This window comes from Macrotis lagotis, chromosome 5 (genome assembly GCF_037893015.1).
Source record: "Macrotis lagotis isolate mMagLag1 chromosome 5, bilby.v1.9.chrom.fasta, whole genome shotgun sequence".
Taxonomy (NCBI): domain Eukaryota; kingdom Metazoa; phylum Chordata; class Mammalia; order Peramelemorphia; family Peramelidae; genus Macrotis; species Macrotis lagotis.
In genome coordinates this window covers 264,334,966-264,351,629 of record NC_133662.1, presented here as the reverse complement: position 1 = coordinate 264,351,629, position 16,664 = coordinate 264,334,966, and the positions used below count along the sequence as shown (strand labels likewise).

The window sequence follows — 16,664 nt, the reverse complement described above, 5'->3', positions numbered from 1 at the left end:
TTCATTCTAGAGCCCGAATCATGGACCAGCCTGAGTCATGGTTGGTCCTGTACTTAGAGACATAACCCATTTAAGAAGGGAAAGGCAATTACATTAAGCTGCCATCATTCCAGAATCACAGAATTGCAATGTTCCTCACCAGTGAGATCAACTCTTAACTGGTAGAGAATTCCATTTTACAGTATCCTCTTCACTCAGCTTTGTTTAACTAGGTTCTGAGATAGAAAGCTGGAAGAGACCTTGGACGTCCAGTCAGTCTGTTCACTTTACAGAAAAGAAAAACAAGGAATGATACCTCTAGATATGAAGTGATTTTTCTGGGGTGACACAGGAAGTATAAGGCAGGCTTCTGCAGGTCCAATGTTCCCGGTATTCAATATGTGAAATGCTGATGTTGCCAATTTTGTTTGATTTTCCTCTGTGAAGAATCACTTTCTGACCCCGGAATGCAGGTGTAAAAAGAAAATAGAGATACATTAAAAGAAAGTAATAGGAACATTAAGAAGAGATTAAGGAAAAGCCACCTGGATTGCTAATTAATCTTAGCAGGCCAGCTGATAGGCTCAGCAGAAGTCTAGAAAGCAAAAGAGGCTGAACCCCTCCTGAAATCTTAAATTCTCCCTCAGTGCCCATGGAAGAGGTGGTAACCTGGGAATAGCCCAAGTCCCACAATGGAGATTTTGCATGGGGCAGGGAGGGAGTTGTTGAAGGCAATTTCCTAGGCTGCTCCTACCATCATAAGGTTTTCATTTTCTGTGTGTGTATGTAAGTGGGCTTGTAAATAAATTCAAACCCTTAAGGATTATCTCATAACCCTATCAGTTATTCAAGTATCTTTTGAACCCAGGTACTCCTGACTCTAGGGCTGGTGCTTTATCCACTGCGCCACCTAGCCGCCCCTTCAAGTATCTTAACTACAGCCAAGGGGTAGGGTGTTTTCCTTTAGTATTCAATGGGTTTGTACTCAACCTGAGCTCTGTATGCAATCTTTTTTGGTTATGGGGTCTTGTTTAGAAAAACTGAGAATGAGAAGATATTTACTTAAGTTTTCCGGAAAAAAGTACTCTTTCACATTTCTGTAATATATATCTACTAAGAAGTTTCAAAAATCCCGGTAAGGTGGGGATATTTCAGATTCATAGAAACCAGCTCTGAAATTCTGGGATTCTGTAAAATTCCCTGTAGCTTGTGCTAGCTCCTTTCCTTAATCTTAACACGATTTTTTTTTTGAGATTTCTGTGAAAAATCAAGGGAAACAATTGAGGACTTGTTCAAATATGAGGACCCTCACAGACCATTAGAAGGGACATTATCATTGATTTTTTTTCCAAGGCAATGGGGTTAAATGACTTGCTCAAGGTCACACAGCTAGGTCATTAAAAGTGTCTGGGTCGATTTGAACTCGGGTTCCCCTGACTGCAGGGCCGGTGCCCTATCCATTCTAGCATTGATTGTGAAATGTAGTGGAAATTTCTTGTCACTTGGTCATTTTAGCACCCTCTGCCTCTTCAGGATCCCATTTCGACTTTTCTCAGCAAGGATAGGAGAAGTGATTGCAGGTCATTTTGAAGCTAAGGAGCCTGAGGCAAATGGGATCAGTTAGTGATTGGCCCAGGGTCAGACAGCTAGTATCTGAGCCAGATTTGAATTCACAAAGAGAAGATTCTGATTTCAGGTCCAGCACTCTATATATAAAGTCTCAAGAGAGTAAAACTATTTGTTTAAAATCGTTTTTTTTTGTTGTTGTTTTTTAGTTTTTTCAAGGCAATGGGGTTAAGTAGCTTGCCCAAGGCCACACAGCTAGGTAACTATTATTAAGTGTTTGAGGTCGGATTTGAACCCAGGTACTCCTGACTCCAAGGCCAGTGCTCTATCTACTGCGCCACCTAGCCACTCCTGCTTAAAATCTTTTTAAAGACTTTTGATACACTGGAAAAGGCCAATGTATTGAATTTTCATCCCCCAAATTAAAATAGAAATGTTGGAGAATATCTAGACAAATAGTCGTTTCATGGGAGAACTTAGTATTCCACCCATGTCTCATCAAACAACCAAAGATTAAAAATAACCATAGTAAATGTTAACCTTTAGTCTATGAAAGGCTGAGAAAAGCTTAAATTCATTATGCTGCTTTCATGATTTAAAATTATCCTTGTATTTTACATGAATTTTAGCTTTATAAAATAACAGGTTTAGCAATAATTTGTAAATTGTTTTAGAAAATTGTTGCAATTAAGCAAGTTAAAAAAAAATGGGTAGCTCTCAGTGGCACAATATAGAGTTTCAGTTAAGAAGACTTCATTTCAAATTTACCTCAGATGTTTAGTAGCTGTATGACCTAGATCAAGTCATTTTATCCTGTTTGCCTCAGTTTCCTTATCTGAAACATGAACTGGAGAAAAAAAATGTCCAACCACTCAGGTATGCTGGCCAAGAGATCCCCAAAGAAGTTGAATTGTTCACTGAATAAGCCACAACAAAAAGTAAAAATATTGATGAATCATCATTCACTGATTTGGGATTGTTTCTTTTGCCTTTCCTGGTTGGAGAAGAGTTACTTGTACCGTTTGATGCATTTTCTCCAATTTTTCAAGAGACTTCTTGTGACCATTTTTTTCCACAGACAATACCCCTTTGTTAGGACTTTTTTGGGACATTTGACTTAACCTCTGTTCTTTCTGAACTATTGCCTATGACCCTTTATTTACTTTGAGTGATGAACTTGTTCTTGTCTGGGTATCCCCTGGGGGACAGTGGCTGCAGACAGCACCCACCCCAACCTACTGCTCTTGGATAAATAGCAAAGAGACTCTATAAGTACAGTTGTGGTCTCCAGACTGATGAAGGCTTGGGTGGATTATTATGAGGGCTGGAATTTGAAGGCATGTTTTCTATAGTGCTGAGGACCTGGATTGCCCACAGTTAACTTTTCTCACATCCTTTCTCCTGTGATCTTTGATAGCAGTTGGCAAGATGGTGGCCCAAAGTTAGGAGGGAAGTTGGTGGTCTTGGAAACTGACAGGGCACGCTGGTTCATTTTGTAACTAGCTGGTGTTTACCTACTCGGTGCATCACCAGGATGAGCTGTCTTCTCTACCTTCCCACAGCACCCTGTGGTCTGAGACCCCCTCCTTCCAGCTGTTTGTTCTTACCTGAGTGCCCTCAAATCTGGGTCCCTGCAGCACCTGGGCCCTGGTCAGGCCAAGGGTCACTCCTGCCCCATGTGGCACCCCCTAAACAGCCCAGACCATTTTGAAAATAGAGTATTAAGTCAAATTTATAAGAATACAAGTCATTTTCCTTTTAATAAATGGTTAAAGGACATAAACCGGCAGTTTTCAGATGAGGAAATTAAAACTGTTGTCATATAAAAATGCTCCAAATCATTTTTGATTAGACTGAGGAATGGAAATTAAAACTGAGGTATTACCACACATCTCTCAGATGGACTGAGATGATAAAGGGGGAAACATCAAAGCAGGGGAGGCGAAGGGATCACTGGGGCACTAACGCGCTCAGGGTGAAGTCCTGAACTGATCCAGCCGGTCTGGAGAGCCATCTGGGACTGACCCAGGGCAATCCAACTGCGTCATCCCCTTTGATCCGAGCAGGCCGCCGCTGGGTCCGTAGTGCAGAGCCCAGGTACAGGGAGGAAAGGCCCCCATGGACAAAAAGACTGACCGCGGCCCTCATGGCAGAGGAGTGGCCACGGGGGCGACGCCGGTCAGGGTTTGGGAATGTTACGCGGCTGGAATTCAGGAAAGCCTGGCAAGCCCCGCCTGACGGGCTGCCGAGCGGGCAGAAGCGCAGGGCAGGGGCGGCAACACTGGAGCAGGGAGGGCACGGAAGGCCGCACGGCGCCGGCACCTCGGCAGAGCAAGCTGCGGAGCCCGGCCGGGGAAGCGGCCTGCGTTCACCCACAGCTGCTCATTTTTCTGGTTTCCCTCCGTTCTCCTCCTTCCATCGGGCCGTGGCGGATACGGAGATAAGCCAAAGGCGCTTCTCCTCCGCGGCCTCTATCGGGGGCAAAATGCGGACCTTAAAGGGTGCAAAAGGAAGCGGTGGGGAAACTGAGCACGTAAGTGGCAACAAATAACGGCAAAGAGCGGCGGCTCCGGGAGCGAGGGGAAGGCTCAGGGCCCCCAAGGACAAGCTGGGCTTCCACACCCCACGGCCGCTGCCAGGCCGCACCAGGGCTAGTAATGCCACGACACTGTGCCTGCAGCACGGGCCTGCGCAGGCGCACACGAGCCGCTTGGAAAGCAAGGCGCACCGTGGGGCATTCTGGGAGACGTAGTCCCGCCCGCAGCCGGGGCGCCGCGGCCCGGCGGTGATGGCGCCTGGACTCCATGTCCCAGAATGCAGCGGGACCGCCGGGGGGCTGAGGGCGCTTCCCCCATGCCAGGCAGGTCGCCGCTTGGGGAGTCATCTCGCGAGCCCCGACTTCCTGCCTCGCGCGTGTCTTCGGCTCTGAGCCCACAGCGGGGATCCCCGGCGCCGCGCCCTGCCGCCCCCACCCTCCATTGGGGTGCATCTGCCCCGAGCCCTCCGGGTGAGTGAGTGCGCAGGCGCGGGGGCTGGGCCCCGCCACCTTTAAGCCCCGGCTGCTGGGCCGGGCTGGGCGCGCAGTGCGCAGGCGCCTCCTGGAGAGAGGCGGGGCGGGGCAGGAGTGGGGTGTGGGCGCGGGGGGGGGCCCTCAGTTTGTCCCCCAGGGGCTTCCATTCATCAAACCTTTAGAAATCCGGGAAAAGCGGCGGCGGGCCTGGCCTCGGGGGCGTCCAGCCCCATGGAAGGGCCGGCGGCAGGTCCCCGCTTCAGGACGGGCCCGGGCGGGGCGGCCCTGGCCTGGGGGTGCAGGGGCCGGGGCCAGCCCCGGACCGCGCCGAATCGGGGGGCGCTGGGGGCCCGGCAGGCCGCGTAGGGCCCGGGAGCGCTTGGCAGCCGGGCGCGGGGCACCCCCGGCAGCGGGCACCGCAGCCTGGCGAGGGGCGAGGCTCCGAGCTCGGTGCCCCACCTGCCAGGGGCTCGCCGCTAGCGTTACAGACCGTCTCCACCCCCCACCCCGGGTGCTAAGACACAGGACCCCCTGGCACAGGCCACTCAGAACGTATTTCTTCCTCAGCCGTGTTCAGAAAGTAAGAGGAAAGAAAACAGGGAAAGTAGGCGTCAGGCAGTGCCCTGGAGATGCAGAACGTGCTTGCTCCTGAATCCCTTCAGCGGTCCTGCATCATCGCCTGGCAGAGACGTGCTGTAGATCTTGATCACCTTACAAAGCTAAGACTTTCACATTTTACGTTTACGCTTTACTGCATTGCAGTAATCGTGTTCTGCTTCTCCTCGTGGCCACTTGGGACCGTTCATCGATAAAGACTTCCCAGGCTTTTCTGAAACCAGCCCTTTTCGTCATTTCTTCCAGCACAAAAAGATTCTGGTAGGGACGTTTGCTAAATAGCTGGTTTCAGGAGGTACTGTTGAGCTGACTGTGTGCTGGCAACGGGGCCTCATCCCTTTCTTAAGACTTGACACTCAGTAGATCCATAAATCTGGCCTGTGATTTGTAACCTTTCCTGATTTCTGAGGTGAAAATGAAGCAGCGAGACTTCCTGTGTGGCTCTAGCAACCCCCAGGGAGTGTCAGTGTCTGGAGAAAAGGGGAAGTTCCTTGACAGGCCTTGGCTGCTTCTCAGAAAAAAAGGGAATGACGAGGCCAGGATGACACCACGGATGGTGGTGTCCTCTGCATCCATAGAAAATGGAACTAGTAATAAAAATGGGAAGAGGGAGAGTTTAGACAGAAGGAGAATGAGTTCACAGAGAGAATTTGAGGCTATCAAAAAGAGAGCTCAATTGCATAGAGATGATCCTAGTAATAGTAATAGAAGAAGAAAATGAGAGGATCCTGAGCAGGCTTATTGGATTCCTACAGTCAGCAGGTGTGACCTGACAGAAGATCCTGGAAAGGAGGCAGAGAAGGAATGGTGAGAGATAGGAACAGAATGGGGAAAAGGATCCTCCCAAAACTTAGAGAGGAGGTAAGATTGAGGGACAGTATCCAGAGCTTGCAGAGAGAGCAAGAGGAATGAGGATTGAACAAAGGCCATAAGATCTCTAAATTAAGATATCATAGTCACTTTGGAGAGAGAAATTTCTATGAATGATGAAGTCAGCAGCCAACCTATAGGGAGTGAAGACTGAGAGGAAAAGAGGCAGCGATACCTCTTCTAGAGGGTCTTCTCAGAGAGAATTGGAGAAAGAGAGGAAAGTTATCAGCAATGGATGGATCCAGGAAGGGTTTTTTGAGGATGGGGAGATAGGAGTATGATCTTTGTCAGTAGAGAAGCAGCCAGTAGATGGGGTAGTCTCTGGGATTGCTTGAGACTTGGTCTTGACAAGAAGGGGCTGAGCCAGGGCTGAAGGTGTTAGGAGGCATTTGGGTGATGTGAGACGGGGAAGAGGCTAAAGCATAGAGTTCACAGCAGAGCACCTGGGTTTATTAGTAAAATAAAAAGCAAGGTTCTCAGATGAGAGAGTCAAGGCAGGGCACATCTTGGGAAAGTTGAAGAGCAATGGGGAGCTTTGAGAGATCCCCTGTGGAGATCAGGATTAGGGAGGTGTAAAGGGCTGCCTCAAAGCCAGCATGGCCTGTGGATGAGTGAAATCCTAGCACCTGGCAGGTGTTCTTTCTACTTGGCTGTGGTCTCCAAATGCTGTCTTATATTGGTGTTTGCTTTCCTGAAAAGTTCTTGGAGCAGTGAAGTTCAGGTCCAGGATGAGTCCTGAGTTAAACTTGGGTGTTATGACTGCTTGCCAGCTTCTCCCTCTGCCTCATCTTTTCTGTTGCATTGATATCTGCTGTGGATCTTCTAGGTTCTAGATGCAGAGGCTAGGGGTTCAGCTGGGAATAAGGATCTGAGTCCCGGGATGAAGGCTCCAATTAAAGGGATCTTCCCTTTAGGCCCTTTTGGGGTTGACTTGGAAGTTAAGGTGGTAGAAGGATATCTCCAGAGCAAAACCTCCTTGAAGACTTTCCTCAAATATTTCAGGGTAGCAGCTGAAATGGAAGAGCTGATCTTAGTATTGCTGTTGGTTCATCACTCCTGAACAGGATGAGCAGAGACAACTAAAGGAAAATCAGAACAGGGAGAAAAGGAGCAAGGAAGACGCTCACCATGAAGGACAAATCTCTAATGTTTGAGGACAGAGGTAAGAATTAGTGAGGTGTTGGTGGGAGGCTGCAATCCTGCCTGGTGTGAGAGACAGAGAAACAAATATCTCAGAGTGATTTCTGAAGAACTGTTCTCTGAAGGAAAGGATTAATAGAGCACCTAAGTCCAGCTTTTATGTCTCTACCTTTTCTCTGAACCACCAGTAGATGCTCACCAGAACCTCTGATCCATTCTGTCAGTCATTCAGCTTCTCCCCTTGGCAACATGGATTGAAGAGGTCTGAAGCGTGATCTAGGTCACAGAGAAGGGCAGAATGAACTATTGTGGTTGTTGTTGGTAGCTCAGGACAGAGAATGACAAGTTGTGGGAGGTGGGTACACCTTGAGTTTGAGGGTTAACAATGGGGAGGGCTTGGGGTGGGGCCCTCTGAAGTTCTCTGTGGAGGGACCCCCAGGCAGGGCTGATCTTGCTCCCCCAGGACTGCTTTCTCCTCCCAACAGCTCATTGTTCTCAAGACCACAGTTTAGAGGACAAAGAGGAAGGAATGATGTCTGGCCTCTGCTCAGCCCAGGGGCAGGTGAGTTCCTGTTTACTCTCTTCCTCATCTCTTCATACCATAGCATTTCATAGTGTTATCTATAAAAGAAACAAATTTGCTAGACTGAGCGAAGAATTGAACACTTTATTTACAGATCTTTCAAGACAAGGGTGCCCTCCTGGCATGAGGCACCCAGAGGTACAATATTGTCCATTATTATATAGTTTTAGAAATTCTTTTCCTTCCCACCTGGAGTTTCATAGGCTCTCATTTACAGTCTAAGAGGTCTGCCTATCCCATGACATGTCTCTAATGTGATACCTGTTATATTGATGAACCTCAAACATCACCGGGGTATGTAAGATAATATTCAAGTATCTCATTATGCAAAGTTAGTTATGTTCGGTCAGAATATCTAGGTCACCCTTGACTGGTTGGGACTGGCTTCTTCCAATCTTGGATCTGTCATTTTTAGAATGAGATTAGAAGATCTCTCCCAGTTTTGTGATTGGCTGAGACCATTCCCCCTTTTTAATGTAATTCTTAGGCAGCCCCCACCCTATGGGGACCAACACCCCACATTCCTCACAACTCCCCCCTTTCTTTTTAATAAGCCCTTGGTCTTCACACTTCACCACAAATGTCTTCTTCAAATCCTACCCTTGATAGGACTACTGATTTTTTCTATCAAGATTTTTACTTCTGGGGTGGCTAGGTGGCACAGTGGATAAAGCACTGACCCTGGAGTCAGGAGTACCTGGGTTCAGGTCCAGTCTCAGACACTTAGTAATTGCCTAGCTGTGTGGCCTTGGGCAAGCCACTTAACCCCATTTGCCTTGCAAAAACCTAAAAAAAAAAAAGATTTTTACTTTTTCATTACTAGAGACATACACCTGTCCTAATTTACTGATAGAATTTTGTGCTATTTGGATTATTAACTGGATCATACATGGGAAACACATGGGTAATAACATTATCCCACTTAGGATCAACAGTATGATACCCAGCAACTGTTTCTACCATGAACCAGTGAACCAATTCATCCAAGAGGTACTAAATGGGCTTGTCCAGGTTTGGTCTGGTACATATGGCAATTTTATGATGTGTCTGATTATCTCTTTTACCGCCTGCCCATTGTCATCTATCTTTAGGGAACTACTTGAAAGGTTCAATTTACCATAGACTCCTCCCTGAGCCAACAGATAGTGTAATACCAATCTATGTTGAATAATTGCCTCTCTTGTTTGTGTAGCTTGGTCAGCTAGCAAGTCCAAGGCCCTAGCTGTTTGATTGGCTTTATTTCCATTACATCTTGGAGTCTTATTAGTCTATTCAGGGTATGAATTGGGGTTTTATAGCCCCAGGTCACATCTTAGCCCAGGTAGCAGGTCCATAAGTCCAGATAATATTTTCTGGGGCCATGTAACTCCTCATCCATTGGCATTCCCAGTCTTAGTTATTGAGGTATCCACACTCCTTTTCTTTTGGCTTAAGTTATCATATAACCTTACTCCCAACTGGTCTCTACCTTCTTCAGGCAGAAAGAAAAATTTTGGTCTTACCAACCCTATATAGCAACTCCGTGACCAGCCCTTGGACAAATGGGTGTAGGAAATAGTCCCACAAATCCAATAATGCCCCTTCAGTGCTGGTTGGCCTTCCAGGAATATAGTTTCTCGGTTTCCAACAAATGTATATTACTACTCATCCTTACTTCCAAGAAACCCTCCTAAGTAAGCCATATAATCATCATGATAATGGGTACGTTTCCAAATTTGCTTACCTCCTTCCACTGGCAAATTTTTATACTAGTGTCTTTAGATAGGTCTTTCTGGCTTCAAAATTGATCAAAATAAATCCATGATTTGGGGCCATTGGACCAACCCCAAGAATAGCTAATGTATCTTGTGATGTTCTGAAGTTATTTTTCTTGCAAATGGCTATTTCAACACTTTCCTTGCAAGTCCATCCTAATTCATAATCACAGTTTCCCTTAATAAGTTCCCTAGTTTACATATCTTTACAAAGGATCCATCATTACATCACACATGAGTCTCAGTCCACCTATCTCTGTAAATTTGAACATAAGTTCAAAGATATTTGCTACTCCCCTGGGAAATATCCTGTCCAGACTGGTATAGACAATAGTCACCCTGAACTGACTCAGTCATATGCCACTGGTGTTTCTCTCCTCTGGAACCACAATCCTCTGCCCCAGTGCATGTCTGACCAGGAACTGAGAATCTAGGCTGAACCCAGGGGGACTGGCACCCAAGGTCAACTCTCAAACTGCTATGGACCACCACAAGTCCAACAGTTAGCTACACCAAAAGACTGGTCAGTGACTTCTGTCAGCCAGATTCTCCTCCCACCATTACTAATATCCTGTTCTTTAAATCAGAGATAGGGGCTCTCCCTAGATAGGATGTACAGCCTCATGTAGGATATAATCATGCCACCAGGTAATCTCAATCTCCTTTTCTCTCAATGGAGAACATCTTCACCCTTCCTCTGCTCCTGTCCATAAGGAGAGGGGCATAAGTAAGGGTGTCACACTTACAGAATCAAAGGAAAGTTACAGGTATCAAAAGGGACAGATCCCCTGACTACACGATGCACACATAGGTGAGAGATGGTGGAGATGAATTGGTCCAGTGTTTCTCCTCTCTTCTTTTCTCCGCTGGAGACATTCTATGACCTTCTGTATCTTCTAAATCTGTTCCAAAAGGTCCTCTTCAACTCAGGTGATTTGTTGAGGCCTTGTCCTCTGGTAAAGGAACTGCTTAATATTTTACACAGATCAAAACACATGTTTTCATCAAAAGACAATGAGATTCTGGAGCTTATTGCAATTTACATTTTGCCTTACTGTCACATTGACATTCATACTGCAACATAATAAACTTTCAAAAGGGTTTTGCTACATGAGTAAACTCCACTGAGAATTACCATATTAACTTAAACTTGTAACAGTTTTAGCCTTTTGTTCTCATTACAGTAATGACTCAAACATCCTTAAGCAAATGAATTATTTTTTCCAAAATATTCCCAATAGATTTTCCTTTTCCTGATGTACTTTTCTGACTCACATTCCTCTCCTTAAACTAGACCATGAAACGGTAATTATCCTAAAAATTTCCCATTCTTCTTCTTCCTTAAATATCACCTCTAACATAAAAATTAAGAGATCTTAATTTCTATTTAAACATGCAACTGACAGCAGCAGTTCCAGCCACACCCCCTAACCTATCTGGTTATTAAATCAAATTGACCTAAAACTTCTTACTATAAAGATCCAGGACATCAAAGAAACATTCCTTTATAGATATAATTTTTGAATGTCAGTGTCCAGGCAGAGGTCATATAGGTAATCATATAGGTAAATCATATAGATTTATTTTTCCAGGTGAGACATTATCCAAATGTCATTTTGCGGGGGGAATCAAGTCAAATGTGTCCACCCTCAGGCTGCACTGAAAAGCTGCCTTTTCCACTGTATATCCTTGTCACTTGACATCTTTAGTCCACTGGCTTCCTTGGTTCCAAGAGCACATTGATCCAGTAATACTTCCTTTTTTGCTGACCATCCTGGTGTCTGACATAAAAAGAGAAAATTGATTAAAAGTCTTGTGATCTAAAATAGTTGTTTCACCTAATTAGAACTTGGAGTGGGGTGGCTAGGTGGCACAGCAGATAAAGCACAGGCCCTGGAGTCAGGAGTACCTGGGTTCAAATCCAGTCTCAGACACTTAATAATTACCTAGCTGTGTGGCCTTGGGCAAGCCACTTAACCCCATTTGCCTTGCAAAAACCTAAAAAAAAAAAAAAAAAAGAATTTGGAGTGAGGAGGCCAGTTCACTAAATTCCAATTATAGTCTTAATGGGGTCCCAATTAATGAATCCCCTACCTAAAGCTCTGAGTCCTTCTTGGTTTCTTGCTAAACCAGGAATTCTAAGTATGACAGGCCCTACAGGCCTCATCTCCTACCTCTTATTTGAAGGCCTCTGATCTACAGTCCTACATGCCTTTGTCTGAAATTATATCTACTCTATCTCTATATAAAGATGGTATATCAGATTCCCCTTGGCTAGCAAACCCTCCTTCTCATATAACAATTAAGCTAAATATGGTCACAGAAAAATCTCAAATTATCCTTCTTGTGTTTATCCTTCTCATATTACATAGGTGCTTTTACTTCAAAGGAAAGAACCACATCTTTGGGGTGTGTGTATATATATATATATATATATATATATATATATATATATATAGAGAGAGAGAGAGAGAGAGAGAGAGAGAATATATATATATATATATATATATATATATCCAAAATAATCCCAGTTGACATATATAAATGTAAAATTTCTATACATAAATTTAACTACTAGCCATCCTTAACATTCAAATCATTACTTTCATATTTCTTTCAAACATTAGAATAAGATGACTTTAAATTTCCCAGCATTTGTTATTCATTCCAATATAATAAAATAGCAGTAGGAATATTACATGAATTTCTAGATTATACAAAATAATCTTTCCATTATTACATTATGCATGAACCCCTAGATCTATCCCAGAAGAGATCAGATTTTTGATATTTTCCTTATTATCCCTTCAAAGAATTCCCATGTTAATTCCAGACTTTAACATTACAGTATTTAAATAGCTTATATATTCACAAGAGATAATGTAATCTCTCTGCAGTTACAAAAGAATATCACATAATTGTTAAATATATCTTATTCGTTAATAAATTACCTTCCAGTGGGACCCCACAATTGCTATTTGTTCAGTCATCAGTCAGAGCCCCCCCATCAGTTGTATCCAGATTCTCTAAGAATCTAATTTCATACATACGATACATTTAAAACCCCAATGTAATTCTTATTTTTGCCTTGGTTAATCCAGTAGCAAAGGACTAAATCGTTAGATGAAACCCTAGTTCATCTAGTTTGCTATCAACTATACAACTAAACTTCCCAACAGTTTAATTTGAATAGAGTACCTTTTACAGAGAATCCAGCACTCACACTCCAAAAACTCCATCTAAAATAAAATTGTTATCATTATTAAGCTTAAAACTAAAATGAATTAGATTCCCCCCCCCAGAAAATCAGTAAATATCCCTGATAACATAATGATGTATTTTTCTTCTTAGTAAGACAATACTACTTTCCTTTAACTCATAGGTATTATAAAAATCCCAAACCAATTTAATAATCTAGATTATTTAGTTCCTCGCTTTCTTTACAGATTTTCTCAGAACATAACAATACTAATTCTCCTCTTTTAAAAAAACCTCAGAGTGATTCCCAAAACTCTAGTACAGGAAGGGGTCAACCTTAAAAAGAGGAGTTAGAATTAGTACTTTTAGGTCATGTGGCCAGAGCAGAGCCAATCATTAAACATGATTTCCTTTTAATAAATGTGTCTCTCAATCTCTGGTTTTTATTTTTTTTCATATTTTCTTCATTTCCCAATCCAATATCACACCTGTGATGGGGTCTCTTTCCTTTTAAGGAATAAGCAATTGAAGTCTCCCCCGCCCCCCTCCTCTAAGGGCAAGGTACTCCTCAGCTGAACTCAATCAAATCTTATCAAAATTGCAAATAGGATCAAACCACCACCCCCTTCCCCCAACCCAGGGAGAAAACATGGCATATTTCCCAGACAGTCATAAGAATAAGAAATCTTCCCTCCTGTAACTTCTCAACCTTTCCCTTAAAAGTTCTTTCTCTTCTAAACTCTTCCCGCACCACAGATTTTTCTCCTTAAGGGTTCTTCAAGTGGTCATGTATTCCGTCTTTCTAATTTCTGTAGTTTCTTATTAATGTTGGGCCTAGCATTGGTGACAATATTTACCCTCAACATGCTTTCTGTCACAGGATCCTAGAGATCCAAACCCGAATATTTTCTCACATTCTCCCTCATATTCTCTCAAGAAATCTAGAAGGTGTCTCATTCTTCTCTTGGAATATTTCAAAAGCCTTGTTCAGATTTTGGGAATTGAGTATAGCTTCCTTGATCACCGAGATAATAAGGTCCCTCAAATCAAATCCTGTATGTATCTCCTATGAGCTGGTTCATTATTATCCAAACCTGGATCTACATTCAGATATTTAACTTATGCAGGTAGAACCCCTAGAGTTGGGGGATGTTTCCTCTCCCACCCCTCCATGGCTACCTTCCTAATCATTCTTCTCTCTTCCCCATGAAGAGGACATTCAAGATTAACATTAATTCCCACCCACCCCCAGTGAAGAATTATTCCAGTTGGTCAGATAACCCCACTGGATCCTCTAGTAATGATTTTATCTTCTTTATGAATGCCCTGACTTCTGATTTACTTAAAGGAGCATTTACATGCCCTATCCCCTCTCCCTGTCCTCCCATTTGCACCTCCCGAAATGGAAACAAATCAGTTAAGAAGGGGAGATTCTCTGTCTCTTTTGCATTGCTCCAGTTCCTTCCTTAATTTGGAAAATATTTATTTTTCTCCTTTCTCTGAACTTTCTCTTTCCTCTTGGGGTTTATTGTCAGCTTCCTCCTGTAGGAGCATTCTGAAAACCTAGAGTAGACTGAGAGTCAGGGGGTGGAATATATAAGGTGGAGGCAATATTGCCAGAGGATCCCATGTATGTTTCTCATCCCTTTCCAACTTATTCAAAAATAATTTAGTATCCTCAATTATCCAGCATGATGCATACTCTACTTCCTCTTGTCACGAAAATATTCAAAATTTGGCATACCCTATCTTTATTGAATCCAAATTTTGGCTACCATGTGGATTGTCCTTGAATGGGGGTTTTAGGCCATTCCAAACAGCAGTATTTGTTTAACTTCCTTTTCTCTTTACCCCAGACAGCATTCTCGCTATCCCATTTTCTCCCCAAAGGGCTTTCTTTTGGTATTCAAGAGAGGGTCTCCTTCGTCCTCCCCTTAGGCGCCTCTTTTGATCCCCAGCCTCCCATCTAGGGTTCCCCCCCCTCACCGTTTATCTAGAATGGGGACTTCTAAGCCTCGAAAGGCAAAACTAAAGCTTTCCTACCTTTCTGGATCGATTGTACAGTTGATCCCTCAATTGTTCCATCACTCCCCATGTCAATGCTAGGGTTTCAGGTTTATTTTGAGATTGATTGGAGGGAACCCCAGAAAAGAAATGGGGATCTGCTTGAACTCAAGCTGTGAACACTCCTTTGGTCTCTTTCCCCAGGGATTCTTCAGATCCCAAACAAGTCCCTAAATTTTTATCTATAAATGAAAAAATCTGTTGAGTGAGAGAAGAACTGAACACTTTATTCACAGATCTTGCAAAATACGGGTGCCCCCCCTAGCATGAGGCAGCCTGAGATACAATACTGCCCATTATTATAAAGTCTTAGAGACTCTTTCCCCTCCCACCTGGAGTTTCATAGGCTCTCAGAATTTCAGTTTCACTCTAAGAGGTCTGCCCATCCCATGATGTGTCTCTAATATGACATCCCCCTCCCATCATATGATTTATGTTATATTGATGAACCTCATCACAGGGTGTGTACACAATACTATTCAAGTACCTAATTGCACAAACTCAGTTGCATCAGGTCAAAACCTCTAGGTAACCCTTGACTGGTTGGGGACTGGTTTCTTCTAATCTTGGGTTTGTCATTTTTTTGGAATGGGATTAGAAGATTGACTGGGGCTATTCCCCCTTTTGTAATGTATTTTTTGGCAGCCCCCCACCCTCTGGAAAGCAACAACACCCCACATTCCTCACAGTAGCTTCTGTACCTACTTCTCATTCATTTAAATTGATCCCCTTCCCATCTATATCCTGAATATCAGTTATTCTCCAAGGAAGACTCATGGTCTGCTCAGTAATGACACAAAGTATATAGATGATTAGATTTGGAATATTTTCATAAAATCAATGAACAGATTTTAGGAAGGATACATATAGTATGAAAAGGAGATTTTTTTGAGGGGGGTAGAGGTGATTCTAAGAAGTAAATTAATGGTAAAAGTTTAGCATGTGACTATGGCTCAAGATGTCAAATTTACCTTCCAACTATTTTTTAAGGGGTTTTGATTGGTCTTTTTTGTTTTTATATAATCTAGATTTCCCCCGTATTCCTCTAGAAAGCCTTCGTGTATGACAAAGCATTTTTCTAAAAGAACAAAGATAAAGAAGAGAAAAAGCATTAGCAAAAATGATTATTGCATTGAAAAATTCTGACATTATTTGCAACTATCCACATTCCTTTGAAGTCAACTATCATTTTTCACCAGTGTTTTGTTTTTACATTCTTTCCATTTACATTATCCCAGTCATTCAGGATATTGCTTTCCTCATTCAGCTTCCCTCCTTTTGCATTAGTTCAGTCTTTCTATACTTCTTTGAACTTTCCTTATAGTATAGTCAAGATGATGTTTTACCTGTAGTACAGTAAAATATCATTACCCTCAATTGTTGCAGTTTGTTTAGTCACTCTCCAGTAGATGGCCATCAACTTCATTTCCAGCTCTCTGCTGGAAGAAAAGGAGCTGCCATCAATACTTAGGGTCTCTGGGACTGTTCTATTTGACATTGACCTCCTTGAGGAATCTCCAGAGTAGAATCTTTGGAACAAAGGGTATGGACATTTTAGCTACTTCATTGATTTTATTTTCCAGGATGACTGCACTATTTTGAAGGAACACTGATGATGCAGTACTGGGACTGAATTTCCATAATCACTCCCAACCCTGATCATTCCTATCTTTCATTATCTTTCCTAGTTTACTGGATATGAGGCCTCAGGATTCTTTGATTTGCATTTTTCTTCTTATTAATTATTTGGAGCATTCTTTTGTATGGTTCTAGGTGTATTAAAATTTGATCTTGATCTGGTTGCTCTTTCCACCTCCCTGCCCCAACCCTGTCTAGTCAGTATGGTAAATTGATAAATAGTCAGTATAATGTAACAATAGGAGGA

At 43.2% G+C, this 16,664-nt stretch overlaps 1 protein-coding gene across 1 annotated transcript in view; it reads left to right on the top strand.

Annotated features, from left to right (window-relative positions):
* LOC141489095 (uncharacterized) overlaps nt 1-16,664 on the top strand; it is a 72,557-nt gene that overhangs the window by 15,713 nt on the left and 40,180 nt on the right. Inside the window, exons 3-4 of the mRNA XM_074189747.1 lie at nt 7,105-7,202; nt 7,666-7,742. Of these exons, the coding sequence (XP_074045848.1) occupies nt 7,169-7,202; nt 7,666-7,742 (111 nt within the window). The 5' untranslated portion in view covers nt 7,105-7,168. The remainder of the gene's footprint in view (nt 1-7,104; nt 7,203-7,665; nt 7,743-16,664) is intronic.